The following is a 26843-nucleotide window of genomic DNA, read 5'->3' as shown; positions in this document are numbered from 1 at the left end:
TTCACCTCTCCACATAGCTAACACCCTCCAAATCCAGGCAATAGGCAATAGACAATAGGTGCAGGAGGAGGCCATTTGGCCCTTCGAGCCAGCACCGCCATTCAATGTGATCATGGCTGATCATTCTCAATCAGTACCCCGTTCCTGCCTTCTCCCCATACCCCCTGACTCCGCTATCCTTAAGAGCTCTATCTTGCTCTCTCTTGAATGCATTCAGCGAATTGGCCTCCACTGCCTTCTGAGGCAGAATTCCACAGATTCACAACTCTCTGACTGAAAAGGGTTTTCCACATCTCAGTTCTAAATGGCCTACCCCTTATTCTTAAACTGTGGCCCCTTGTTCTGGACTCGCCCAACATTGGGAACATGTTTCCTGCCTCTAACGTGTCCAACCCCTTAATAATCTTATGTTTCGATAAGATCCCCTCTCATCCTTCTAAATTCCAGTGTATATAAGCCTAGTCGCTCCAGTCTTTCAACATATGACAATCCCGCCATTCCGGGAATTAACCTCGTGAACCTACGCTGCACGCCCTCAATAGCAAGAATATCCTTCCTCAAATTTGGAGACCAAAACTGCACACAGTACCCCAGGTGCGGTCTCACTAGGGCCCTGTACAACTGCAGAAGGACCTCTTTACTCCTATACTCAACTCCTCTTGTTATGAAGGCCAACATTCCATTGGCTTTCTTCACTGCCTGCTGTACCTGCATGCTTCCTTTCAGTGACTGATGCACTAGGACACCCAGATCTCGTTGTACGTCCCCTTTTCCTAACTTAGGAAAGTTAGTCTGGTAAATCTCTGCACCCTCTGTGCCAAAGCCCCCACATCAGTCGCATATAATGAATGGGGCAACCAGAATTGCAGTCTCACTAAGATGTGTCGGAAGGAGCTGCAGGTGCTGGTTTAAACCGAAGATAGACACAAAACGCTGGGAGTAACTCAGCGGGACAGGCAGCACCTCTGGGGAGAAGGAAAGGGTGATGTTTCGGGTCGAGACCCTTCTTCAGACTGAGAGTCGGGAGGGGGAGATAAGGAAGGGTAAGGTGTGAAAACAAGACATCAAAGGGAATGGGGCTCAAGGAGAATGTAGAATAGACCATTGTTAGCCAGGAGAAGGTGACATCGAAACAGACAGAGATAAGATGCAATCAGGGGGACAGTCAGACTGGTCACAGAACTAGGAAGGGGGAGGGTTGAAGAGAGAGGGGAATCAAGGGGCACTTGAAGAGCAGTGTGGGTGACAGGGTCTGTGAGCGGTGTGTGTGTGTGAGGGGTGTGTGTGTGTGAGGGGTGTGTGTGTGTGTGTGTGTGTGTGTGGGGTGTGTGTGTGAGGGGTGTGTGTGTGTGAGGGGTGTGTGTGTGTGTGTGTGGGGTGTGTGTGTGTGAGGTGTGTGTGTGATTGGTGCGTGTGTGTGAGGGGTGTTGTGCGTGTGGCGGTGTGTGTGTGAACCGTGTGTGTGACCGTGTGTGTGGGCGGTGTGTGTGAGCCGCGTGTGGGAGCCGTGTGTGAGTGGGGTGTGTGAGCGGGGTGTGTGAGCGGGGTGTGTGAGCTGTGTGTGTGAGCTGTGTATGTGAGTGGTGTGTGTGTGAACTGTGTGTGAGGGGTGCGTGCGTGTGAGTGGTGTGTGTGTGAGGGGTGTGTGTGGGTGAGGTGTGTATATGAGCGGTGTGTGTGAGGGGTGTGTGTGTGTGTGAGGGGTGTGTGTGTGTGAGGGGTGTGTGTGAGGGGTGTGTGAGCGGGGTGTGTGAGCGGGGTGTGTAAGCAGGGTGTGTGAGCCGTGTGTGAGCCGTGTGTGAGTGGTGTGTGAGCGGTGTGTGTGATCGGTGTGCGTGTGTGAGCGGTGTGTGTGAGCCGTGTGTGAGCGGTATGTGTGAGGGGTGTGTGTGTGAGCCATGTGTGTGAGTGGTGTGATAGCAGTGTGTGCGCGATCGGTGTGTGTGTGAGAGCCGTGTGTGTGAACCGGTGTGTGTGGGCGGTGTGTGTGTGTGAGCGGTGTGTGTGAGCTGTGTCTGTGAGCGGGGTGTGTGAGCCGTGTGTGAGCCATGTGTGTAAGTGGTGTGTAAGCAGTGTGTGTGAGCTGTGTGTGTGTGTGATCGGTGTGTGCGCCGTGTGTGAGCGGTATGTGTGTGAGGGGTGTGTGTGTGAGCCATGTGTGTGAGTGGTGTGATAGCAGTGTGTGCGATCGGTGTGTGTGTGAGAGGGGTGTGTGTGAGGGGTGTGTGTGTGGGTGGTATGTGTGTGAGGGGTGTGTGCGTGTGAGGTGTGTGTGAGAGGGGTGTGTGTGAGGGGTATGTGTGTGTGTGAGCGGTGTGTGTGGGCGGTGTTTGAGGGTGTGTATGTGTGAGCGGTGTGTGCGTGAGCAGTGTGTGCGTGTGAGGGGTGTGTGTGAGGAGTGTGTGTGAGGGGTGTGTGTGAGGGGTGTGTGTGGGTGGTTGTGTGTGTGTGTGTGAGGGGTGTGCGTGTGAGGTGTGTGCGTGTGAGGTGTGTGCGTGTGACGGTGTGTGTGTGTGAGGGGTGTGTGAGCAGGGTGTGTGAGCCGTGTGTGTGTGAGCCGTGTGTGAGTGGTGTGTGTGTGTGAGCGGGGTGTGTGTGAGCGGTGTGTGCGTGTGAGTGGTGTGCGTGTGAGTGGTGTGCGTGTGAGGGGTGTGAGGTGTGTGAGCGATGTGTGTGAGCGGTGTGTGTGTGAGGGGTGTGTGTAGGCGGTGTGTGTGGTGTGATAGCAGTGTGTGTGATCGGTGTGTGTGTGAAGGGTGTGTGTGTGAGCGGTGTGTGTGAGGGGTGTGTGTGTGTGGGCCGTGTGTGTGAGGGGTGTGTGTGTAAGCCGTGTGTGTGAGCGGGGTGTGTGATCGGTGTGTGTGTGTGTGATCGGTATGTGTGTGTGAGCCGTGTGTGTGATCGGTGTGTGTGTGTGAGCCGTGTGTGATCGGGTGTGTGTGTGTGAGCCGTGTGTGAGCGGGGGTGTGATCGGTGTGTGTGTGCTGTGTGTGAGCCGTGTGTGTGAGCGGGGGGTGTGTGTGAGCGGTGTGTGTGTGTGATCGGTGTGTGTGTGATCGGTGTGTGTGTGTGTGAGCCGTGTGTGTGATCGGTGTGTGTGATCGGTGTGTGTGAGCCGTATGTGTGAGCGGGGTGTGTGAGCGGGGTGTGTGAGCGGTGCTGGTGACGGGCTGTGTCGTGTCCGTGTCCACAGGTCGTGCCTGAACCAGCTGATCCGGATGTCGGTGGAGCCACAGGTGACCTGCCCGTACCGGGACAGCAGCTACTCCTGCGACAGCAAGCTGCAGGAGCGCGAGATCAGAGCGGTGAGTGGGCTCACACACCACCGTGTCCACCCCCACACACCCGCCTCCCACCATCACCCCGGCCCCTCTCAGTCTGGAGTGTGCACGCTCTCCCTCTGACCACGTGACTTTCACAAGGTCATACGTGAAAGGAGAACAATTAGGCCATTCGGCCCATCAAGTCTACTCCGCCATTCAATCATGGCTGATCTATCTCTTCCTCCTAACCCCATTTTCCTGCCTTCTCCCCGAAACCTCTGACACCTGTACTAATCAAAAATCTATCCCTCTCTGCCTTAAAAATATCCACTGGCCCTCCCCAGCCTTCTGTGGCAAAGAATTCCACAGATTCACCACCCTCTGACTAAAGAAATTCCTCCTTATCTCCTTCCTTCAATTCTGAGGCTGTGACCTCTAGTCCTAGACTCTCCCACTCATGGAAACATCCTCTCCACATCCACTCTATCAGGCCTTTCCCTGTTTGGTAAATTTCAATGAGGTCCCCCCACATCCCAAAGACGTGCGGGTTTGTAGATCAATTAATTGGCTTCTCTAAAAATTGCCCCCAAAGTGTAGGGAGTGGATGAGGGCCGTTTTTACAGCATTATGGGCCCCCGGGCAAAGCAGTGAACTGGGACCCCTACCATTACTCTCCCCCACCCCCCTTTCCCTACCAGCCCCCCCTGTCGTGCCGGGAAAAGCACTTAGCGATGGACTTAGGGTGCTACATTGTTGCGAAAAGCATTTACAGATCGCACTTAGGGACCGAAAATGTTGCGAAAAAAGCACTTATTGAACCTACATTTTTAAAGTAGTATTTATTTATTGCAAGTCACTTAACATACACAGATCAGCATGGGGCCCCTATGCTCGTGGCCCCCCGGGCAAGTGCCCATCAGGCCCATGCGTTAAGACGGCCCTGAGTGGATGAGAAAGTGGGATAACAGAATCAGTGTGATCAATGGTCGGCATGGACTCGGTGTTTCCATGCTGTATCTCTAAACGAAACTAAACATCCATGTAGAGAAGTCTGAAGAAGGGTCTCGACCCGAAACGTCACCCATTCCTTCTCTCCTGAGATGCTGCCTGACCCGCTGAGTTACTCCAGCATCTTGTGTCTCCCTTCGATTTAAACCAGCATCTGCAGTTCTTTCCTAAACATCCATGTTTTTGTCCACTCACACTAATCCCGTTTATCTGCATGAGGATTTTATCACAGAGTCATGGAGCTGTAAAGCACAGAGACAGACTCTTCGGCCCACCTTGTTTGTGGCATATTGGATAGTCCCTGTCTGTCTGCCAGTGTCCCATATCCCTCTGAAACTTTCCTTTCCATTTTTCTGTCCAAGTGCCTTTTAAAAGTCATAATTGTATCTACTTCTATAGCTTCCTCTGGCAGCTCGTTCCAGATACGAACTGAGTGAAAAAGTTGCCCCGAGGTCCCTCTTCAATCTCCCCTCTCACCTTAAGCCCGTGCCCTCTAGTTTTAGAAACCTCTACTCTGGGTAAAATGACTGTGAGTGCTCACTTTACCCATGCCCCTCATGATCTTGTACACCTCAGTAAGGTCACCCCTCGGCCTCCTACAATCTAAAACTCTTAGGCTTGCAAGCCCAGGGAACATCCTTTCTCGATCTTGTTTATTTTAAATGTTTGTCTAAATGTCTCTGAAACAGATCCAAATAAAGAGTCATAGAGTGGTACAGTGTGGAAACAGGCCCTTCAGCCCACCTTGCCCACACCGCCCAACATGTCCCAGCTACACTAGTCCCATCTGCCTGCGTTTAGTCCATATCCCTCCAAACCTGTCCTATCCATGTACCTGTCCAATTGTTTCTTAAATGATGCCTCAACTACCTCCTCTGGCAGCTTGTTCCATACACCCACCACCCTTTATGTGAAAAAGTTACCCCTCAGATTCCTATTAAATCTTTTCCCCTTCACCTTGAACCTTTGTCCTCTGGTCCTCGACTCCCCAACTCTGGCAAGAAATTCCGTGCATCTACTCTGTGCTGAAATCCTCTTTAAAACTCCTTCCTCTCACCTTAAACCTGTGCCCTCTCGTTTTTGATACACCTACGATGGGAAAAAGGTTCTGACTATCTACCATTTCTATGCCTCTCATAATTTAAACACCCTTGAGTTTACAGCCCAGTGGTATGAATATTGATTTCTCTAATTTCAAGTAACCCCGGCATTCCCTCTCTCTTCATCCATCTCCATCCCTCCCCCACCCAAGTCACACCAGCTTCTCGTTTTCACCCAACAATGGCCTGTTTCCTTTATCATCGTTACTTTTTTGCGTATCTTTCATTAATTTGTTCTGTATCTCTCTACATCACCGTCTATATCTCTCGTTTCCCTTTCCCCTGACTCAGTCTGAAGAAGGGCCTCGACCCGAAACGTCACCCATTTCGTCTCTCCAGAGACGCTGCCTGTCCCGCTGAGTTACTCCAGCATTTTGTGTCTATCTTCGGTTTAAACCAGCACCTGCAATTCCTTCCTGCACGTCCAAAGATAGACACAGCGTGCTGGAGTAACTCAGCGGGTCGGGCAGCATCTCTGGAGAACATGGATAGGTGACGTTTCACAGTGTGCTGGAGTAACTCAGCGGGTCAGGCAGCATCTCTGGTGAACATGGATAGGTGACGTTTCACAGAGTTCTGGAGTAACTCAGTGGGACAGGCAGCATCTCTGTAGAACATGGATAGGTGACATTTCAGATCAGGCAACCCTTCTTCAGACTGGGTCGCTCCCCGTAACTGAAGTCCTTCAATTCAGGCGACAACCTGGTGAATCTCCTCTCCTCCCTCAAGCACCACCACGTGCTTACTGCAGTGTGGTGCACCACAGAACGCCACAGGAGATCCTTCTTCCCTGTCAAGTCAAGTCAAGTCAAATTTATTTGTCACATACACATACTCGATGTGCAGTGAAATGAAAGTGGCAATGCCTGCGGGTTGTGCACAAAAATAATTACAGTTACAATAAATAAAGTTAATAAGTTACTAAACATAGCACAAAAAGTGTCGACAAAAATTTAGTCTCTGGGGTTATCAAAGTTGACAGTCCTGATGGCCTGTGGGAAGAAGCTCCGTCTCATCCTCTCCGTTTTCACAGCGTGACAGCGGAGGCGTTTGCCTGACCGTAGCATCTGGAACAGTCCGTTACTGGGGTGGCAGGGGTCCCTCATGATCTTGCTTGCTCTGGATCTGCACCTCCTGATGTATAGGTCCTGCAGGGGGACGAGTGTAGTTCCCATGGTGCGTTCTGCCGAACGCACTACTCTCTGCAGGGCCATCCTGTCCTGGGCAGAGCTGTTCCCAAACCAGACCGTAATGTTGCCGGACAGGATGCTCTCTACAGCCCCAGAGTAGAAGCAATGAAGGATCCTCAGCGACACTCTGAATTTCCTCAGTTGTCTAAGGTGGTAAAGGCGCTGCTTAGCCTTACCCACCAGTGCGGCAAACTGCAACTCCTCCCCTTCTGTCGTGGGGTAGACTGACCCCCCCCCACCTCCCGAATCGTTGCACATCCCCAATCCTTTCCACTCCTCACTTTAATTTCATGTTTCATGTATTTTGTGCTTTATGACCGTTGGCAGATCAATTTCCCTCCTCAGATAAATAAAGTTCTATCTTATGATGACCAGAACTGTCCACAGCAGTCTAACCAGTGTTTTGTAAAGTTGCAACCATGGCTTCTTTCCATCTCCTATATTTTGAGCAAAAGACAATCTGCTGGAGATACAAGAAACTGCAAATAGACAATCGGTGCAGGAGTGGGCCATTCGGCCCTTCGAGCCAGCACCGCCATTCAATGTGATCATGGCTGATCATTCACAATCAGTACCCCGTTCCTGCCTTCTCCCCATACCCCCTGACTCCACTATCCTTAAGAGCTCTATCTAGCTCTCTCTTGAAAGCATCCAGAGAATTGGCCTCCACTGCCTTCTGAGGCAGTGAATTCCACAGATTTACAACTCTCTGACTGAAAAAGATTTTCCTCATCTCCGTTCTAAATGGCCTACCCCTTATTCTTAAACTGTGGCCCCTTGTTCTGGACTCCCCCAACATTGGGAACATGTTTCCTGCCTCTAACGTGTCCAACCCCTTAATAATCTTATACGTTTCGATAAGATCCCCTCTCATCCTTCTAAATTCCAGTGTATACAAGCCTAGTCGCTCCAGTCTTTCAACATACGACAGTCCCGCCATTCCGGGAATTAACCTAGTAAACCTACGCTGCACGCCCTCAATAACAAGAATATCCTTACTTAAATTTGGAGACCAAAACTGCACACAGTACTCCAGGTGCGGTCTCACTAGGGCCCTGTACAACTGCAGAAGGACCTCTTTGCTCCTATACTCAACTCCTCTTGTTATGAAGGCCAATATTCCATTGGCTTTCTTCACTGCAGATTACAAACACAAAGCCCCACAAAGTGCCTGTTCCTATGCTCAGCTGTTTTGACTTCCTCTGGCAGTTCGTTCCATACACCCATCCGTGTATAAAGGTTGCCCCTCCGGTTTCAGTTAAAACTTTCCCCTCTCACCCTTAAACTGGTCTGAAAGAGAGTCTCCACCCGAAACGTCGCCCATTCCTTCACTCCAGAGATGCTGCCTGTCCCGCTGAGTTACTCCAGCACTTTGTGTCTACCCTCTGGTTCTTTCTTCCCACGACCCTACGTGTGGACTCTCTGCATTCACCCTCTATATTCTCCGCATGGCTTTACACATCTCTACAAGATCACTCTTTTACTCTTGGCGGTGCAGCGGTAGAGTTGCTGCCTTACAGCGAATGCAGCGCTGGAGACCTGGGTTCCATCCCGACCACGGGCGCCGTCTGTACGGAGTTTGTACGTTCTCCCCGTGACCTGCGTGGGTTTTCTCCAAGATCTTCGGTTTCCTCCCACACTCCAAAGATGTACGGGTTTGTCGGTTAATTGGCTTGGTAAATGGAAAAATTGTCCCTTGTGGGTGTAGGATAGTGTTAGTGTGCGGGGATCGCTGGGCGGCGCGGACCCGGTGGGCCGAAGGGCCTGTTTCCGCACTGCATCTCTAAACTAAAGAGGCCTTTAGATAGGGAACATAGATAGGGAACAAAATGCTGGAGTAACTCAGCGGGACAGGCAGCATCTCTGGAGTGAAGGAATGGGTGACGTTTCGGGTGGAGACTCTCTTTCAGACCAGTTTAAAGGTGAGAGGGGAAAGTTTTAACTGAAACCCGAGGGGCAATTTTTATACACGGATGGGTGTATGGAACAAGCTGCCAGAGGAAGTCAAAACAGCTGAGGGATATGGATCAGGTGCAGGCAGGAATGGGTTTGACTTCACACTATGTCTGTCTCGGACATTGTGGCCTGTTCCTGTGCTGCACAGTTGATGATGACAAGTGGCCGCTTGCTCTGTAACCCCCCCCAGCTGGTGTGTGCAGAAGACTACGACAAGTTCCTGGACCGCAGCGTGTCGGTGGCGGAGAGCAGCAGTGACAACAGCTACCACTGTCGCACACCCGACTGCAGGGGCTGGTGCATCTACGAGGATACAGTCAACGAGTTCCACTGCCCCACCTGCCGCAAAGTCAACTGCCTGCTCTGCAAGGTGGGGCCGCGGGAGGGGGGCAGCTCTGTGGGAAGGGGGGGGGGGTGAGGGGCGGTGAGGGAGGGCCACACTGTGGGAGTGGGGGGGGGGGGTGAGGGAGGGCCACACTATGGGAGGGGGGGTGAGGGAGCGCCGCACTGTGGGGGGGGGGGGTGAGGGAGGGCCACACTATGGGAGGGGGGGTGAGGGAGCGCCGCACTGTGGGGGGGGGGTGAGGGAGGGCCACACTGTGGGAGGGGGGGTGGGGTGAAGGAGGGCCACACTGTGGGGGGGGGTGAGGGAGGGCCACACTGTGGGAGTGGGGGGGGGTGAGGGAGGGCCACACTGTGGGAGTGGGGGGGGGGGGTGAGGGAGGGCCACACTGTGGGGGAGGGTGAGGGAGGGCCACACTGGGGGGGGGGGGTGAGGGAGGGCCACACTGGGAGTGGGGGGGGGTGAGGGAGGGCCACACTGTGGGAGTGGGGGGGGGGGTGAGGGAGGGCCACACTGTGGGTGGGGGGGGTGAGGGAGCGCCACACTGTTGGAGGGGGGGTGAGGGAGGGCTACACTGTGGGAGGGGGGCGCGAGGAGCGCCGCATTGTGGGGGGGGGGTGAGGAAGCGGGGAGCGCCACACTGTGGGGGGGGTGAGGGAGTGCCACACTGTGGGAGTGGTGGGTGAGGGAGGGCCACACTGGGGGGGTGAGGGAGTGCCACACTGGGAGGGCCGGTGCTGAGGGATGACTACACACATTCCCTCTCCATGCTCCCCCCCCCCCCCCAGGCGATCCACGAGGGAATGAACTGCAAGCAATATCAGGACGATGTGCAGAGCCGGGCAGCTAACGACAGCAACGCGCGCTGCACCAGCGAGATGCTGAAGGTAGGGGGGCAGCGGTGAGCTGGGCTGCGGCAACGAGGACCCAGCGAGGCTGTGGGAACAACTGCAACTTCCAGAAGATGTTTGCACGGGGTTCACTCGGAGTTCTGGTCACCCGACTACAGCAAGGATGACATTAATACCAGAAAAAGGCAGCAAAAACCGATTTACAAGGACGTTACCTGGTCTGATCGGCGTGTTGCTATAAGGAGAGGCCGGGCAGTCTAGGTTTGTTTCTCTGGAGCGCAGGAGGATCAGGGGCGATCTTGTAGAGGTGTAAAAACCATGAGAGGAATAGATCGGGTAGATGCACAGAGTCTCTTGCCCAGAGTAGGAAAATCAAAAACCAGAGGACATCGGTTTAAGATGAGAGGGGAAAGATTTATTAGGAATCTGAGGGGTAACTTTTTCACACAAAGGGTGGTGGGTGTATGAAACAAGCTGCCAGAGAAGGCTGGGACTTTCCCAACGTTTAAGAAACTGTTAGTCAGGTACTTGGATAGGACAGGTTTGGAGGGATATGGACCAAACGCAGGCAAGTGGGACTAGTGTAGCTGGGACATGTTGGCCGGTGTCGGCAAGTTGGGCTGAAGGGCCTGTTTCCACACTGTATCACTCTGTGACTCTATGAAGGGCCTGTTTCCACACTGTATCACTCTATGAAGGGCCTGTTTCCCCGCTGTATCACTCTACGATGGTGAGTGAGGGTGGAGCTTGTGGTGAAGGGCTGTGTGGTGAACGGTGGTGGGGGTGGTATGGGGTGTGCAGACCCTCTGTGCTGCCTGCAGTGACTGTGTGGTTCCCTTGCAAAGCAGAGCCTGGTATAGACTGGTGCGGATGGGTGAGGCTATTCACAGTTCCCTAGTGATGTGGGGGGACGGGGGCATGGAGGGGGGGAGGGTGTGTCAGAAGGAACTGCAGATGCTGGTTTAAACGCAAGATAGACACAGAATGCCGGAGTAACTCAGCGGGACAGGCAGCATCTCTGCAGAAAAGGAACAGGTCGAGACTCTTCAGACAGAGTCAGGGGAAAGGGAAACGAAAGATATAGACGGTGATGAAGAGAAATATAGAACAAATGAATGATAGATATGCAAAAAAGTGACGATGATAAAGGAAGCCGGCCATTGTTAGCTGTGGGATAGGTGAGAACGAGTTACAGACAATGAGACTCAACAAGACGACTTTGAAGCTGGTACGACTTGGGTGGGGGAGGGATGGAGAGAGAGGGGATGCAGGAGTTAGAGAAATCAATATTCAAACTGCTGGGGTGTGAGCTGCCCAAGCAAAATATGAGGTGCTGTTCCTCCAATTTGCGTTTAGCCTCACTCTGACAATGGAGGAGGCCCAGGACAGAAAGGTCCGTGTGGGAATGGGAAGGGGAATTGAAGTGTCCAGCAACCGGGAGATCAGGTAGTTCGAGGCGGACTGAGCGAAGGTGTTCAGCAAAACGATCACGCAGTCTATGTTTGGTCTCGCCGATGTATAACAGCCCACATCTTGAACAACGGATACAGTAGATGAGGTTGGAGGAGGTGCAAGTGAACCTCTGCCTAACCTGAAAGGACTGTCAGGGGTCCCTGGACACAGTCGAGGGAGGAGGTATAGCGACAGGTGTTGCATCTTCTGCGGTTGCAGGGGAAGGTACCTGGGAAGGGGGTGGTTTGGGTGGGAAGGGATGAGTTAACCATGTCATGGTTTTCTTTAGCTTCGAAATTAAGACAGGCGACACGGAGAATTCTTTGAGAAGTTAAAAGCCTTTATTTGCAAACAACAGCTGGAACAATCAGGAAGTCAACCGCCTGACTGCCCACTTAGTACATCGGGCAGTCTATGTTTATAGGATTATTCCAAACCTTATCTTCTTTACATTACCTCATACCCACACTCCTTTCTTCAGTCATTCATTTCTTTGCAGTCACCCGTCTGTCCCGTCACCATTAAATCCCATTCAGTAATATATCCTTATCTCAATGCTCACATCCCTTCACACTTCGCCTCCCTTATTTCCCTGCTAGTCCATCCCTCACATCCATCCATCCATCCATCACCCCAAGGCCTATGTCTTTCCTTATCTCTTCTCATGCCACCATTATCTTTCACCCAAATGTGACAAGGCAAAGAGATAATGGTGTACAGGCAATGCCTAAGTCAAAGGTTACCAAAGTAGGAATGCCTAAGGATTAAGTCTAAGGACCAAATATGGAATAAGGGATCGAAGGACTGCTAACTGAGGAATAATGCCAGGCTAACTGAGGAATGCCTAAGAGTACACATGCTACACAGTTAACACTTGAATGTCTGAATAGTTACAATGTGTATGCTGCACAGTTACACTTGAATATCTGAATTTCGTGCACTATACAAAATATATACTCCCATAACCAGGGAGTTGCGGAGGGAACGGTCTCTGCGGAAAGAGGAAAGGGTGGAGATGGGAAGATGTGACTAGTGGGGGGATCCCGTTGGAGTGGCGGAAATGTCGGAGGATTATGTGTTGTATGTGATGGCTGATGGGGTGGAAGGTGAGGACTAGGGGGACTCTGTCTCTGTTGCAACTAGGGGGAGGGGGAGCAAGGGCGGAGCTGCGGGTTACCGAGGAGACACGAGTGAGGGCCTCATCTGTGATGGGAGAGGGGAACTGTGGGAGATAGCTGTGGGAGTCAGTGGGTTTGCAATAGATGTCAATCAATAGTCTATCTCCTGTGATGGAGACGGTGAGATCCAGAAAGGGGGGGGAGGTGTCGGAGAATGTGTTTGAGTGCAGGGTAGAAATTGGTGGTGAAAGGAGTGGGCACTGGCCACAGTAACCAGAAAGCCTGGTGCACTGGGCACTACCCCTGGAGTGGGGGGCATGGGAGGGGTACCCAGATAACGGTGCGGTTCCGGTTCCCACAGAGCCTGGTGTGGACGGGTGAGGCCGTGCACTGCCCGCGTAGGAGGGGTGGGGAGGGGAGAGGGGTGTGGGCATTACCCGCGGTGGAGGGGAGAGGTGGGGAGGGAGGGGTGAGGGTATGGGCTGCGGGCACTGCCCTGGTGATGGGGTGGGGAGGGGTATGGCCTGTGCTGCCCTGGTGACGGTGTGGTTCTGGTTCCCACAGAGCCTGGTGCGGATGGGTGAGGCCATGCACTGCCCACGGTGGAGGGGAGGGGAGAGGGGCGTGGGCATTACCCGCGGTGGAGGGGAGAGGTGGGGAGGGAGAGGAGAGGGTGGGTGTTGTGGGCACTGCCCGCGGTGGAGGGCGGAGAGGGGTGTGGGCCTTGGGTACTGCCCTGGTGACGGTGTGGTTCTGGTTCCCACAGAGCCTGGTGCGGACGGGCGAGGCCATGCACTGCCCGCGCTGCGGCATCGTGGTGCAGAAGAAGGGCGGCTGTGACTGGATCCGCTGCCCCGTCTGTCACACCGAGATCTGCTGGGTCACCAAGGGCTGTCGCTGGGGACCCTCCGTGAGTGGCACACCTGGGGCAGGGACACACACACACCTGGGGCAGGGACACACACACCTGGGGCAGGGGACACACACACACGGGGCAGGGGCACACACACCTGGGGCAGGGACACACACACCTGGGGCAGGGACACACACACATACACACACCTGGGGCAGGGGCACACACACCTGGGGCAGGGACGCAGGGACACACTCCTACCTGGGACAGGGGACACACACACCTGGGGCAGGGGACACATACACACACGGGGCGGGGGTATGGGCACACACACACATACCTGGGGGGTGGAGAGACAACTGGGGCAGGGGGCTGAGTGCAGCACATCTGTGGGATTGACAACATCTAGCAGACATCTGTGGCAACACCAACATTTGGGGACCTACAACATCTGGAGCCTGGTGCTGAGTGCGCACCTGGGGCATGGACAACATCTGTGGGCAGACCAATACCTTGTGGACGAGCACACCTGGGGTGGGTGGACCAGCCTCTGGGGACCAGGGTCAGGCTCAGATAGCTGTGGTCTGGGATCAGAATCAACATCTGGAGGTAATGCTCCACATCTGGAACTGGGTTCTCTGCATCTAGGGGATTGAACATTTGGGGGTCAGGGGGGGCTCAACATCTGGAGGGGTTCAACACCTAGAGGGCAGGGGGTGTACAACATCTGGGTGAGGGGTACAACATCTGGGTGGGGGAGGATTTCAACAGCTGGATGTGGGTGTACAACATCTGGGTGAGGGGTACAACATCTGGGTGTGGGGGTTACAATAGCTGGGTGGGGGAGGATTTCAACAACTGGATGTGGGAGTACAACATCGGTTGGGGAGTGTACAACATCTGGTGGGGATACAACATCTGGATGGTGTCCAACATCTGGGTGGGGGTGTACAACATCTGTATGGGGGTGTGTACAACATCTGGGTGGGGATTCAACATCTGGGAGGGGGGTTCAACATTTGGATGGAGTACAACACCTGGGTGGGGGATTCAGCATCTAGGGAGGGGTGTACAACAGCTTGGTTTTCCGGGTGACACTGACAGCCTCTCCCCCTCCAGGGTCCGGGTGATACGAGCGGGGGCTGCCGCTGCCTGGTAAATGGCCAGCGCTGCCACCCTCTCTGCCAGAACTGTCACTGACCGACCGGGGTGGCGCGGCGCGGCGCCATCTCTGGCACCACTGGACGCCGGCGATCCAGATGTTGGCGGAGATGACGGATGGCCGAGGAGCCTGTGGATAAACGTGGGAGAGATGGCGGTGGGATTGGCGTGGCATCTTCACCGCAGGCCCCCTCCGGCGGCCAGAGTACCGAGGCAGAATCCAGCCGGCGGTCACTGGGGGAACGGTCCCGGCAGGACGGGTTGCCAAATGACCAGCGATCTCCGGCCACCATGGCACCGGTCCACCTCACCCAGTCATGGCCCCTCTCACCACGCCAAGCTCCCCCACCAGTGGGCAAGGGTGAGGGGAGGGGGGCACCGTTCCCTGATCGCCCGTGACTGAGGGTGAACGGACTGATCCAGATACCTCACTCCGTTACGCTGGGTCACCAACACCAATTGGTCCGTCGCCCAAAGTGCCGGAGGAACCCAGCGGCTCAGGCCGGGCCAGCTCTTACTGTCACCCGTGCCGAGGTATGACGACAAGCTTCGAGGCACAGGGAACCGCAGGCGCTGGAATCTGGAGCAAAGCACAAAGTGCTGGAGGATCTCAGCAGGTTCAGGCAGCATCTGGGGAGGCAATGTTTTGGGTCGGGTCACTGCTTCAGACTGGCGGGGAGAAAGCTGGAATAGAGAGGTGGGGGTGGGCCAAAGTTTGGCAAGTGATGGGTGATTACAGGTGAAGGGGGTGGTGAAGGTGACAGAGGCTGGACGTGAAAAGGAGACAAAAGGATGTTGGATAAGGAGAGAAGAGGAGGAGTGAAATGTGGAGGTAGAGGGAGGGGTGGAGAGGGAGGGGAGGGGAGGGGAGGGGAGGGTGGCTGAGAGGTTAGACAATAAAAGGAATCAGTAATACAAGGTAACCAGACCATAATAGTGCAAACTTAAGTACATCGAAGGGAGACACAAAATGCTGGAGTAACTCGCAGGTCAGGCAGCATCTCGGGAGAGAAGGAATGGGTGATGTTTCTAAAGAAGGGTCTCGACCCGAAACATCACCCATTCCTTCTCTCCAGAGACGCTGCCTGACCCGCTGAGTTACTCCAGCATTTTGTGTCTACCTTAGATTTAAACCGGCATCTGCAGTTTTTTCCCTAAACTTAAGTACATGGTACGAGCTCAAGCCCCGATCTCAAACATCACTTACTTGTCTGTTCCCTCCACGGATGCTGCCTGACCTGCTGAGTTCCAACGCTGTGTTTGTTTGACAAACCGTGCGGCCTTGGGGAGCTGTGCGGCAGCACGTTGAGGCATCGGCAGTTCCTTGTGTCTTTCACTAACCACTTTAACATTGTACACTTCCATTGACCGCAGACGCAAGTATATCACCACCACCCCCCTGTCAAACCGCTTGGCAGCTCAGGCTTTCAAAGAGGGTTTCTCTGCATTATCTCAGGCTGAATGTACCAGAGAGAGAGAGAGAGAGAGTCAAGTCCATTTTATTTGTATAGCACATTTAAAAACAACCCACGTTGACCAAAGTGCTGTACATCAGTCCAGGTACTAAGAACGAACATACAATGGCACACAAACATAACAGCACCTACTTAAACAGTTCCCAGCGCCCCCTCAGAGGGCCTCAAACGCTAGGGAGTAGAAATAGGTTTTGAGCCTGGACTTAAAGGAGTCGATGGAGGGGGACAAGGGCAGGTGCTGGACACACTGGGGTCAGGCTGCACCGTGAGACGGTCACCACAGATGGTGCCTGACCCGCTGAGTGTTTAAAGCACTGGCTGGTCTTTCACCTGCCTCATCAGAATGAGTCCCGGCTCTGGTGTAAGGCGAGCAGACGTTGTTTTGGGGAAATAGAGCCAGTGTTCGTGTGCATGCGCGTGTCACCTTTCCTATCCATGTACCTGTCCAAATGTGGTTATGTATCTGCCTCAACTACCACCTCTGGCAGCTCGTTCCATACACACACCACCCTCTGCCTGAAAAAGTTGCCCCTCAGGTTCCTATTAAATCATTTTCCCTCTAACCTTAAACCTATGTCCTCCAGTTCTTGATTCCCCTACCCTGTGCAAAGGACTGTGTGCTTCAAACCCTATCTGTTCCCCCTCATGATTTTGTACACCTCTGTCAGATCACCCCTCATCCTCCCTGCTCTCCAAGGAATAGAGTCACAGACTGCCCAACCTCTCCCTGTAGCTCAGGCCCTCGAGTCCTGCCAACATCCTCGTAAATCTACTCTGCACCCTTTCACACGTAATGGTATATTTCCTATATTAGAGTGACCAAAACTGTACACAATACTCCAAGTGTGGCTTCACCAACGTCTTGTACAACTGTAACATAACATCCCAACTCCTGTGCCGCCATTTTCAATGAAATATGTACCTGCACTCCGAGATCCCTCTGCTCCACCACACTGCCCAGAGCCCTGCCATTCACTGTGTACCTGCACTCCAAGATCCCTCTGCTCCACAACACTGCCCAGAGCCCTGCTGTTAATGTGAAGGTCCTGCCCTGGATTGACTTCCCAAAAGTGCAACGTCTCACACTACGTCAAGGTGGGTGAGTTGTCATCAAGGGCAGGTCAGGTCGTCACCCAGTGGTGTCTCGGGGTAGTGCTGATCAAAACCGTGCCCACGGACACATGGGAGCCAGAGCTTAGAGGCAAGAATCTGTGTCCCACATCGGGACATGACAATAAAACACTGTTGGATCCTTAAGGTGCCAACACCCCTAGGGGACAGGCATCTCCCTCGCTCCCCCCTTCCTCTCTCCTCCCACCCCCCCTCCATTTCTCCCTCTCCTCCCCCCCCCTCCCTCCCTCTGATACTCGACGGGCTGGACACCGTGGATGGTGTCTTCCAATCAGACAGCCTCTTCCCTGGGTAGAAGGTTGTAAGACAAGACGGTACGGACTTAAAGTCCACTCCTCCTTTAAATCAGGGCTGATCTACCTCTCCCTCTCAACCCCATTCCCCCGCCAACCTTTAAGGATGTCAAAGATTCTGGGGAGAAGGCAGCAGAATGGGACTGAGAGGGGAAGATAGATAGATAGATAAGCCATGATTGAAAGGCAGAGTAGACTCGATGGGCTGAATGGCCTAATACTGCACCTATGAACTTATGAAGGTGAGAGGGGAGAGATTAAAGAGGTGAGCTCGGGGGCAACTTTTACACTCAGAGTGTAGTCCGTGCCTGGAACGGGCTGCCGGAGGAAGCAGTAGACTTGCACATTTGGACAGATAATGGAGGGATGGGTTTAGGGGTGTGTGGAGCAGATGGGACTCGCCCAGTCCTGGCTGGCGTGGGCGTGGTGGGCACAAGTGTTCTCTGACTCTGTGCACCTTTACACTCGGCCGTGTTTAACAGGGTCAAATCGTCCACTCCCCAACATGGAGATGGTGGGAGCGGTGAGGTGTGCAATCTCTCTCTCGCTTGCACTCTGTAGCAATAGAAATAAAGTATTTTACCTTCACTGGGAGAGTGGCCAGTGGTTTGTGAACCTTCCTCCCGTGTGGGTTGTGTGCGGAGGGGGCCCAGGGACTTGCAGGGTCACACTGACAGCTCTGCAAATGTGACAGAGAAGCCGAGAAGCAACAGAACAGTCGGCCCCTCAAAGATAAACACAGAGTGCTGCAGTAACTCAGCGGGTCAGACAGCATCTCTGGTGAACATGGATAGGTGATGTTTTGGGTCGGGACCTTTCTTCAGGCTCCAGCATTTGTGTCTATCTTTGGTACAGTATCTGCAGTTACTTTCTATTACATTCGGCCCCTTAAGCTGCTATACCACTTTATAAGATCTTTCACCTGTGAATTTTACCAAAAATAAATCGAATCAATTGAATCGAATCGAATCAATTGTTTACAAGATTAATATGTATAATACCATCAAACCCACCACCATAGTACAAAGTAAACAAATATTCTAGAATATCAAATATATACTGATTATTAAACAATATGTTACAATCCTTATTAAGGATGCATTCCCCCCCCTCCCCCGCGGTGCCCAGTGGACAGCGCGCGGTCCCTCTCCAACACCACCCGGGCACGACGTAACCCCGGAAATAGGGGCAGGCAGCCGGCTCGGGCAGAGCCCTCTTCCCCCTGGCGCCGTGACTCACGGATGGCCAGCTTGGCCAGGCCCAGGAGCAACCCGACCAGGACATCTTCAGCTCTACCCTCTCCCCTACGCACAGGGTGTCCAAAGATGAGGGTGGTGGGTGTGAAGTGCAGCCAGAAGGGCAAGGAGCAGCCCCTTTAGATATTGGAACAGGGGCTGCAACCTCACACACTCCATGTACACGTGGTACACAGACTCACACACTCCATGTACACGTGGAACACAGGACTCACACACTCCATGTACACGTGGTACACAGACTCACACTCTCCATGTACACGTGGTACACAGGACTCACTCTCCATGTACACGTGGTACACAGACTCACACACTCCATGTACAAGTGGTACGCAGACTCACACACTCCATGTACACGTGTGTACACAGACTCTTCCAGCCTGCAAAAGTGGCTGGCGAGTCTGTGAACCGCGCGAGGTAAAGGTTTGCAGGGGACTCCTCAGTGCAATACCCTCCACCCCAGGTCCCCGATGGAGAGGGGCAGGAATCCCTGCGTAGAGAGACCCCCACTGGGGGCCCCCTCGCGACCGGAAGGCAACACGGACCGCCACTTAGTGTACGGACGGTGGAGCAGGGCGAGAAGTGCAGGGTGTGGAGGAGGAGCCCGTACAGGTTCGCCTCCCTGCGTGTCGCGGGGAGGTGGAGGGTGTGGAGGAAAGGTGGCTCACGCTGTGCAGTGGTCACCAAGGGCTGGAGCTGCAGGAGTGTTCCCAGACACTACAATTAACAGAAAACAAACACATATAACAGTCTAAATCAGTGCTTCTGAAACTGGCGAACGATTCACCAAAGCGTGAATGAAATTATTTTGGGGTGAATGAAACTAGAGGGGTGAATGACTTAATTTATTCAGATATTTATATATTATTTTCTCACAAGGGAGAATAAGACGGAAATTACCAAAAAAAACATTAGAATATTTAGTTGAGGGTGAATGAAATAATGTGATCAAGGCTCAAGGGTGAAGCACCGTGAGTTTGAGAAGCACCTGGTCTAAATGGCACAAAGCTAGTGTCCACACACACAAACATGGAACAGTTCGAGGAGGGAGGCGAGTGGCGATTGCCTCGGACGATGAACGTGTCGGTAATGGCGGCCCCTCTTCGGCCCGGCTATCCCGTCTCTCCTGCGTTCCTCAGCGAGCTGCAGACTTACAGACAGCCCCGGCTGCTCGTCGCTGCTCCTGCGGCAACGAAGGGGATTTCTGCTGCCTGTTGTTGCTGGAAACTCCTTATCCACAGTTTAAGAATAAGGGGGAGGCCATTAGAACGGAGATGAGGAAAAACATTTTCAGTCAGAGAGTTGTGAATCTGTGGAATTCTCTGCCTCAGAGGGCAGTGGAGGCCAATTCTCTGAATGCATTCAAGAGAGAGCTAGATAGAGCTCTTAAGGATAGCGGAGTCAGGGGGTATGGGGAGAAGGCAGGAACGGGGTACTGATTGAGAATGGTCAGCCGTGATCACATTGAATGGCGGTGCTGGCTCGAAGGGCCGAATGGCCTCCTCCTGCACCTATTGTCTATTGTCTATCTCCGCTGGTCTGACCGGAGAGAAAGGAGGCTCCGTCAGCACCAGCTTCCAAGGCCGTAGACAGAGAGACAGGTGCAGAATTCCTGCCGCTCCACACACAGCCAGCGCGGCCCGCTCAGCAATAGCCAGGCAGTAACGGGGGGTTGTGCCGGACGACACAGGTGTAAAGTCCAGAAACATCGTTCCACCCCTTTTTGGGTCGACACAGTTTTCCTGGCAGGCTGCCAGCCACACATTTTGTCAAGAGCTCCGATACACACATCGCCCCACTGTGGGAGGGCGGTGAAGGGGCACTGTGGGGGGGGGGGGGTGAGGGAGGGGGGGGGTGAGGGAGGGGGGGGGTTGGGGGTGGTGAGAGGGGGGGGGTGAGGGAGGGGGGGTGAGGGAGGAGGGGTGAGGGGGTGGTGAGAGAGGGGGGGTTGGGGGTGGTGAGAGGGGGGGTGAGGGAGGGGGAGTGAGGGAGGGGGGGGTGAGAGGGGGTGGTGAGAGGGGGGGGTGAGGGAGGAGGGGTGAGGGAGGGGGGGTTGGGGGTGGTGAGAGGGGGGGTGAGGGAGGGTGGTGAGGGGGTGTGAGTGAGGGGGAGTGAGGGAGGGTGGTGAGGGGGTGTGAGTGAGGGGGAGTGAGGGAGGGCCGTACTAGGGCTCTGACCGTCCTCGTTCTATTTCATTGCCGTACAAATCACTGAATCAGCGCAAATCGGGCTGAGAACAACATTTATTCAGAGCTTCACCTTGAACATCTCTGTACACAAACTCCGTGGGCTGAACCCTAACAACACCAACACCCACCCAGTAAACAGTCCTTCACCCCCACCCCCCTCCCCACCAGGGCCCCCCTCCACACAGCCGGGAAACAGGGGGCAGACGGGAGGGGTCTGTGCAGCGTACGGGCTGCCCCCCCTTGCCTGAGGGTGGGGGTCAGGGGAGCTCCCTCTCCCCCCCAACCTCCACAAACGCAGACACAGCGCCTGTGGGGGGGGGGGGGGGAGATACACTTCGCTGAGAGGAGAGGGGGAGGGTGGGAGGGGTGGGGGATGGAGCACCCAGGGTGGGGGTGGAGCACCCATGTGTGGGAGATGGGACCCCCAGGGGTGGGAGATGGGGCCCCCAGGGTGGGGGATGGGGCCCCCAGGGGTGGAGATGGGGCACCTAGGGGTGGGGGGTGGGGCACCCAAGGGTGGGAGATGGGGCACCTAGGGGTGGGGGGTGGGGCACCCAAGGGTGGGGAGATGGGGCGCCTAGGGGTGGGGGTGGGGCACCCAAGGGTGGGGGGATGGGGCACCTAAGGGGTGGGGGGGATGGGGCACCCAAGGGGTGGGAGCACACAGTAGGTGGGGTTTGGAGCACTTACTGGATGGTGGGGGATGATGGGGCTCCCTGGGGTGGGAGAGGAAGCACCCTAGGGTGGGCATGGGATTCATTTGGAGGGGGAGAAGGGTAGCTCCTAGGGGGTTGGTGGAGTTTACCCCCCCACCCACTTCCAGTAGACGATGTTCCAGAGCAGCACCCAGGGGTGGGGCACCCAGGGGTGGGAAGGGTCTCCCCCCCACCTCACTTCCAGAAGACAACGTTCCAGAGCAGCACCCAGATGTGTGGGTGTGGGGCACCCAGGGGTGGGGGGATGAAGAACCCAGGAGAGGGTGGGGCACCCTGGGCTGGGGGAGTGTGGGGCACCCACGGGTGGGGGGAGTCTCGCTACCAGAAGACGACGTTCCAGAGCAGCAGCCAGCAGGGGTAGATGAAGAGCACGAGGAAGGGGTAGGCAATGGCGCGGTACAGGTGGTGGTCCAGGATGGAGTCGGCCACCGCGTGCAGGAACAGTTGCCAGCACTCCAGCACCGAGAGTGGAGACTCCAGCAGGTGGTGGTACAGGGAGATGCACAGCAGCAGCACCACAGCAGGGGACATCAGCAACAGCAACAACGCACTCAGCACCCTGAGAGGGGAGAGCGGGGGGAGAGGGGAGAGGGAGAGAGGGCAGAGGGGGGGAGGGGGAGAGGGCAGAGGGGGGGGAGGGGGAGAGAGGGGGGAGGGGGAGAGAGGGGAGAGGGGGGGAGGGGGAGAGAGGGGAGGGGGAAGAGAGGGGAGGGGGAGAGAGGGGAGGGGGAGAGAGGGGAGGGGGAGAGAGGGGAGGGGGAGAGAGGGGAGGGGGAGAGAGGGGAGGGGGAGAGAGGGGAGGGGGAGAGAGGGGGAGGGGGAGGGGGAGAGAAGGTGGAGGGGGAGAGAGGGCGGAGGGGGAGAGAGGCGGAGGGGGAGAGAGGGCGGAGGGGAGAGAGGGCGGAGGGGAGGGAGGGCGGAGGGGGGAGAGAGGGCGGAGGGGGAGAGAGGGCGGAGGGGGAAGAGAGGGCGGAGGGGGAGAGAGGGCGGAGGAGGAGAGAGGGGAGAGAGGGGGAGGGGAAGAGGAGTGAAAGAGAACCAGTTTTAAAATCACTGTACAATTCCAGACAGCTCTGCCAAACCAGAGAGAGAGAGAGAGAGAGATGGTTGAGGGCTTCAAGTTTCTCACAGTGTGAACATTACCAACAATGTTACCTTGTCCAACATTGACGCTCCGGCCAAGGAGCTCGCCAAAAGCCTCTCCTTCCTAACAAGACCAAGGAGGTTCGGCATGTCCAACAAGGAACCTTACCAACTTCCACACACACACCGTGAACCGCATCCTGCACCAGTTTATTATTATAGACAATAGACAGACAATAGGTGCAGGAGGAGGCCGTTCAACCCTTCACCGCCATTCAATGTGATCATGGCTGATCATTCTCAATCAGTACCCCGTTCCTGCCTTCTCCCCATACCCCTGACTCCGCTATCCTTAAGAGCTCTATCTAGCTCTCTCTTGAATACATTCAGAGAATTGTCCTCCACTGCCTTCTGAGGCAGAGAATTCCACAGATTCACAACTCTCTGACTGAAAAAGTTTTTCCTCATCTCAGTTCTAAATGGCCTACCCCTTATTCTTAAACTGTGACCCCTGGTTCTGGACTCCCCCAACATTGGGAACATGTTTCCTGCCTCTAACGTGTCCAACCCCTTAATAATCTTATACGTTTCGATAAGATCCCCTCTCATCCTTCTAAATTCCAGTGTATACAAGCCTAGTCGCTCCAGTCTTTCAACATATGATAGTCCCGCCATTCGGGAATTAACCTAGTAAACCTACGCTGCACTCCCTCGATAGCAAGAATAGTGTCACCTGTCCCGAGGTACAGTGAACAGCTCCTTTGCTGCGTGAGATCTAGTCAGAGAAGAGACTGTACGTGATTGCAATCGAGCCGTCCACAGCGTACTGGTACAGGATAAAGGGAGTAGCGTTTAGTGCAAGGTAAAGTCCGAATAAAGGTATTCTGAGGGTCTCCAGTGAGATGGATGGTAGTTCAGCACTGCTCTCTGGTTGTGGTAGGATGGTTCAGTTGCCTGATAACAGCTGGGAAGAAACTGTCCCTGAATCTGCGGTAGTCTATGAGGGTATGAGAGAAGGTCTCGCTCACGTTGATTGGAGCAGGTTGACTGATGAAGGGAAAGGAAACATCAGCCAAGTGGGATGTATTTCGAAGGGTGCTGGCAAAAGCTCAGGATGTGTACGTTACCCTGTTAGGGTGAAGGGCAAGGCAGGCAAACGTAAGGAAGCTTGGCTGACGAGGGAAATTGAAGCATTGCTCAAGAATAAGAAGGGAGCATGGGACAGGTATCGGCAGCTGGGATCAAGTGGAGGAGTTTCGGGAAGTAAGGAGTAAACTTCTTAGAAATTGTCCAGCCTGAGCTGAACACACTTCTCGGCGTCCGCGTGCAATGTGCCTTGCGTTTCTTGTGGTTGTGCATAGTGGTGGAAAGATTGGTGGAAACAGGGCCGCAATGTGAATGCTCTTTCCTTGATCCCAAGAGTAAACTGAAAACGGGAAATCAGAAGGGCCCAGGAGATGGCTCTGGCAGATAGTGGCCAATCCCATGGGATTTCGTCAATACATTAGGGGGGGAAAAGGTAACTAGAGAGAGAGTGGACCGTCAGGAATCAAAGCGGTCACCTCTGTGTGGAGCCACAGGGGATGGGCAAGGTCCTCTATGAGTATTTCTCCTCCGACGGAGGAACATGGGGCAGTCAAATGGAAGTGTTGTGATAGCAGTGAGTGTCACGGTCGAAGAGGTGCTGAAGGTACTGTCGTGTATGAAGGTAGACAAATCTCCAGGGCCTGATCAGATATATCTGAGGACATTGGGGAAACTAGAGAGGAAATTGCGGGAGCCCTGGTTGACATTTATGAATTGTCTATAAATACAGGAGAGGTGCCGGAAGACTGGCGGGTGGCAAATGTTGTGCCTCTTTTCAGAAGGGCTGCAGGGAAAATACTGGGAACTATAGGCCAGTGAGCTTAACATTTGGTGTTGGAAAGTTACTGGAGAGTATTCTGAGGGACAGGATATACAGGCATTTGGACGGGCAAGGGCTGATTAGGGACAGTCAGCATGGTTTTGTACGTGGGAGGTCGTGTCTCACAAATCTAATTGAGATTTTTGAAGGCGTGACCAAGAAGGTCGATAAGGGCACAGCTGTAGATGTTGTGTACATGGACTTCAGCAAGCATTCGACAAGGTTCCCCATGGCAGGCTGCTCCGGAAGGTTAGATCGCATGGGATCCAAGGAGAGATAGCTGAATGGATAGAAAACTGGCTTGATGGAAGGAAGCAGAGGGTGATGGTGGAAGATTGCTTCTCGGACTGGAGGCCTGTGTCCAGTGGTGTGCCTCAGGGTTCGGTGCTGGGCCCGTTACTGTTTGTCATCTACATCAATGATATGGATGAGAACATACAGGGCAAGATTAGCAAGTTTGCTGGTGATATAAAAGTGGGTGGTTTTGCAGATAGTGAAGATGGTTGTGAAAGATTGCAGCAGGATCTTGATGGATTAGCCAGGTGGGCTGAGGAATGGTTGATGGAACTTAATGCAGAGAATTGTAAGGTGTTGCATTTTGGGAAGTCTAACATGGGCAGGACCTACACACTGAATGGTAGGGCTCTGGAGAGTGTTGTAGAGCAGAGGGATCTAGGAGTGCAGGTGCATGGTTCCTTGAAGGTGGAGTACAGGTAGATAGGGTGGGCAAAAAGGCCTTTGACACATTGGCCTTCATCAGTCAGGAGAGTATTGGGTTTAGAAGTTGGGAGGTCATGTTGTAGATGTAGAAGATGTTGGTGAGGCCACATTAGAGTATTGTGTTCAGTTCTGGGCACCATGTTAAAGGAAAGATGGTGTCAAGCTGGAAAGGGTGCAGAGAAGATTTACGAGGATGTTGCCAGTACTAGACGGTGTGAGCTACAGGGAGAGGTTGAGTAGGCTGGGACTCTATTCCTGGAGCACAGGAGGATGAGGGGTGAACTTATAGAGGTGTATAAAAGCATGAGTGGCATAGATCAGGTAAATGCACAGAGTCTCTTGCCCAGAGTAGATGAATCAAGGACCAGAGGACATAGGTTCAAGGTGAAGGGGAAAAGATTTAATAGGAATCTGAGGGGTAACTGTTTTACACAAAATGTGGTGGGGGTATGGAACAAGCTGCCAGAGGAGGTAGTTGACGCTGGGGACTATCCCAACGTTTAAGAAACAGTTAGACAGGTACATGAATAGGATAGGGTTTGGAGGGATATGGACCAAAGGCGGGCAGGTGGGACTAGTGTAGCTGGGACATGTTGGGCCTATTTCCACTCTTTATCACTCTATGACTCCAGTCTGTTACCGGCTACTGAATGGTCCTGACATAAGCTAGGGTGTAGTCCTGATCTTCCAACCTACCTCTTTGCTGGATCACGCACTTTTTTGATCAGCATTTTCTCTTTAAGGCACAATCTATTGTGCACTCAGGTGTTCCTCTCTGTGCACTACCTGTTGTACCTGCGTATGTGTGGCCAGATTGTACTCGTGTATAGCAGGACTTGACCTGATAGTGTACAAACCTCTCACTGTCTCTCAGCGCACACACACAACAGTACAGCACAGGAACAGGCCCTTCGGCCCACATTGTCTGTGCTGAACATGGTGCCAACTTAAACCATGCCAATCACACATGACAATAATAAAACTAATATCTATCACTCTGGACTCTCTCCCTAAACCACTCTCTCCCCGATCCACTGTCCTCCATCATGGATCTTCTCCCCTCTCTCCCCAGATCCCCCCCCCCCACCCCCCACTTCCCAGTCCACCCCCCCAACCAAACCCTCCCTCCCCCCCCATCTTCCTGGGTCTCCCCACCTCTCCCCAGCACCCCCTCCCACTAATCGAAGCCCCCCTCCCCACCCCCCATCGACCCTCCCCCATTGAACGCCCACCTTCCTAGGGTGTCACCCACCCCTCCTTCCCAGTCCTCCCCCCCCCCCGCAATGTAACCCTCCCTTCCCCCCGATTAACCCCCCCACCTGGGTCATCCCCCCTTTCCCCCCCCCACCAATCTAACCCCCCCCTCACCCTGATTGATCCCCCTTCCCCCCCCCCCCCCCCCCCTCCCCGGTGTCTCACTTGTAGGGTGCGGGCTGGGCCAGGGCGGCTGCGGGCACCAGGGGTAACGGCCAGGATGAACCCCAGGGAGAAGTTGACCAGGGTGATGCTCCCCAGAAGCAGGGCCAGGTAGAGCACGGTGATCAGTTTCAGCTCCATCCACCCCCGCTCCATCGCGGCCTCTGGCAGAGTCCTGGACACACGCAGAGGAGGGAGAGTCACACACACACTCTCACACACACACACCACACACACACACACACACACACACACACACAACAAACCCCACCTCATGCAGACACACACACACACACACACACACACACACACACACACACAACAAACCCCACCCTCCTCCCTCTGGCAGCGCTCCCAGACGAG

General features: G+C 54.2%; 2 protein-coding genes across 3 annotated transcripts in view; both read left to right on the top strand.

Annotated features, from left to right (window-relative positions):
* gpaa1 (glycosylphosphatidylinositol anchor attachment 1) overlaps window positions 1–26843 on the top strand; it is a 40246-nt gene that overhangs the window by 8989 nt on the left and 4414 nt on the right.
* On the top strand, window positions 954–15297 carry LOC144608186 (ranBP-type and C3HC4-type zinc finger-containing protein 1-like). 2 transcript variants are annotated; one of them, XM_078425723.1, is made up of 6 exons: window positions 954–1043; window positions 3194–3305; window positions 8708–8887; window positions 9649–9747; window positions 13048–13191; window positions 14254–15297. In XM_078425723.1, exons 2-6 carry the CDS (start codon window positions 3219–3221, stop codon window positions 14332–14334), a joined length of 591 nt encoding a protein of 196 aa, XP_078281849.1. In that variant the 5' UTR covers window positions 954–1043; window positions 3194–3218; the 3' UTR covers window positions 14335–15297. The 2 variants fall into 2 exon arrangements, with proteins under 2 accessions (XP_078281849.1, XP_078281838.1); XM_078425712.1 differs by lacking the exon at window positions 954–1043 and having other exon boundaries at window positions 3001–3305; window positions 14254–15296.

Source organism: Rhinoraja longicauda, chromosome 2 (genome assembly GCF_053455715.1).
Source record: "Rhinoraja longicauda isolate Sanriku21f chromosome 2, sRhiLon1.1, whole genome shotgun sequence".
Lineage (NCBI taxonomy): Eukaryota > Metazoa > Chordata > Chondrichthyes > Rajiformes > Arhynchobatidae > Rhinoraja > Rhinoraja longicauda.
This window is presented reverse-complemented; position numbering and strand designations above follow the sequence as displayed.

Excerpts from the sequence above, each read along its gene's own strand:
- LOC144608186 (XM_078425723.1), top strand. The coding sequence starts at position 3,219 with ATGTCGGTGGAGCCACAGGTGACCTGCCCGTACCGGGACAGCAGCTAC. Across the intron at positions 8,888-9,648 it reads TCAACTGCCTGCTCTGCAAG|GCGATCCACGAGGGAATGAA; the intron begins GTGGGGCCGCGG and ends CCCCCCCCCCAG. Across the intron at positions 9,748-13,047 it reads GCACCAGCGAGATGCTGAAG|AGCCTGGTGCGGACGGGCGA; the intron begins GTAGGGGGGCAG and ends TGGTTCCCACAG.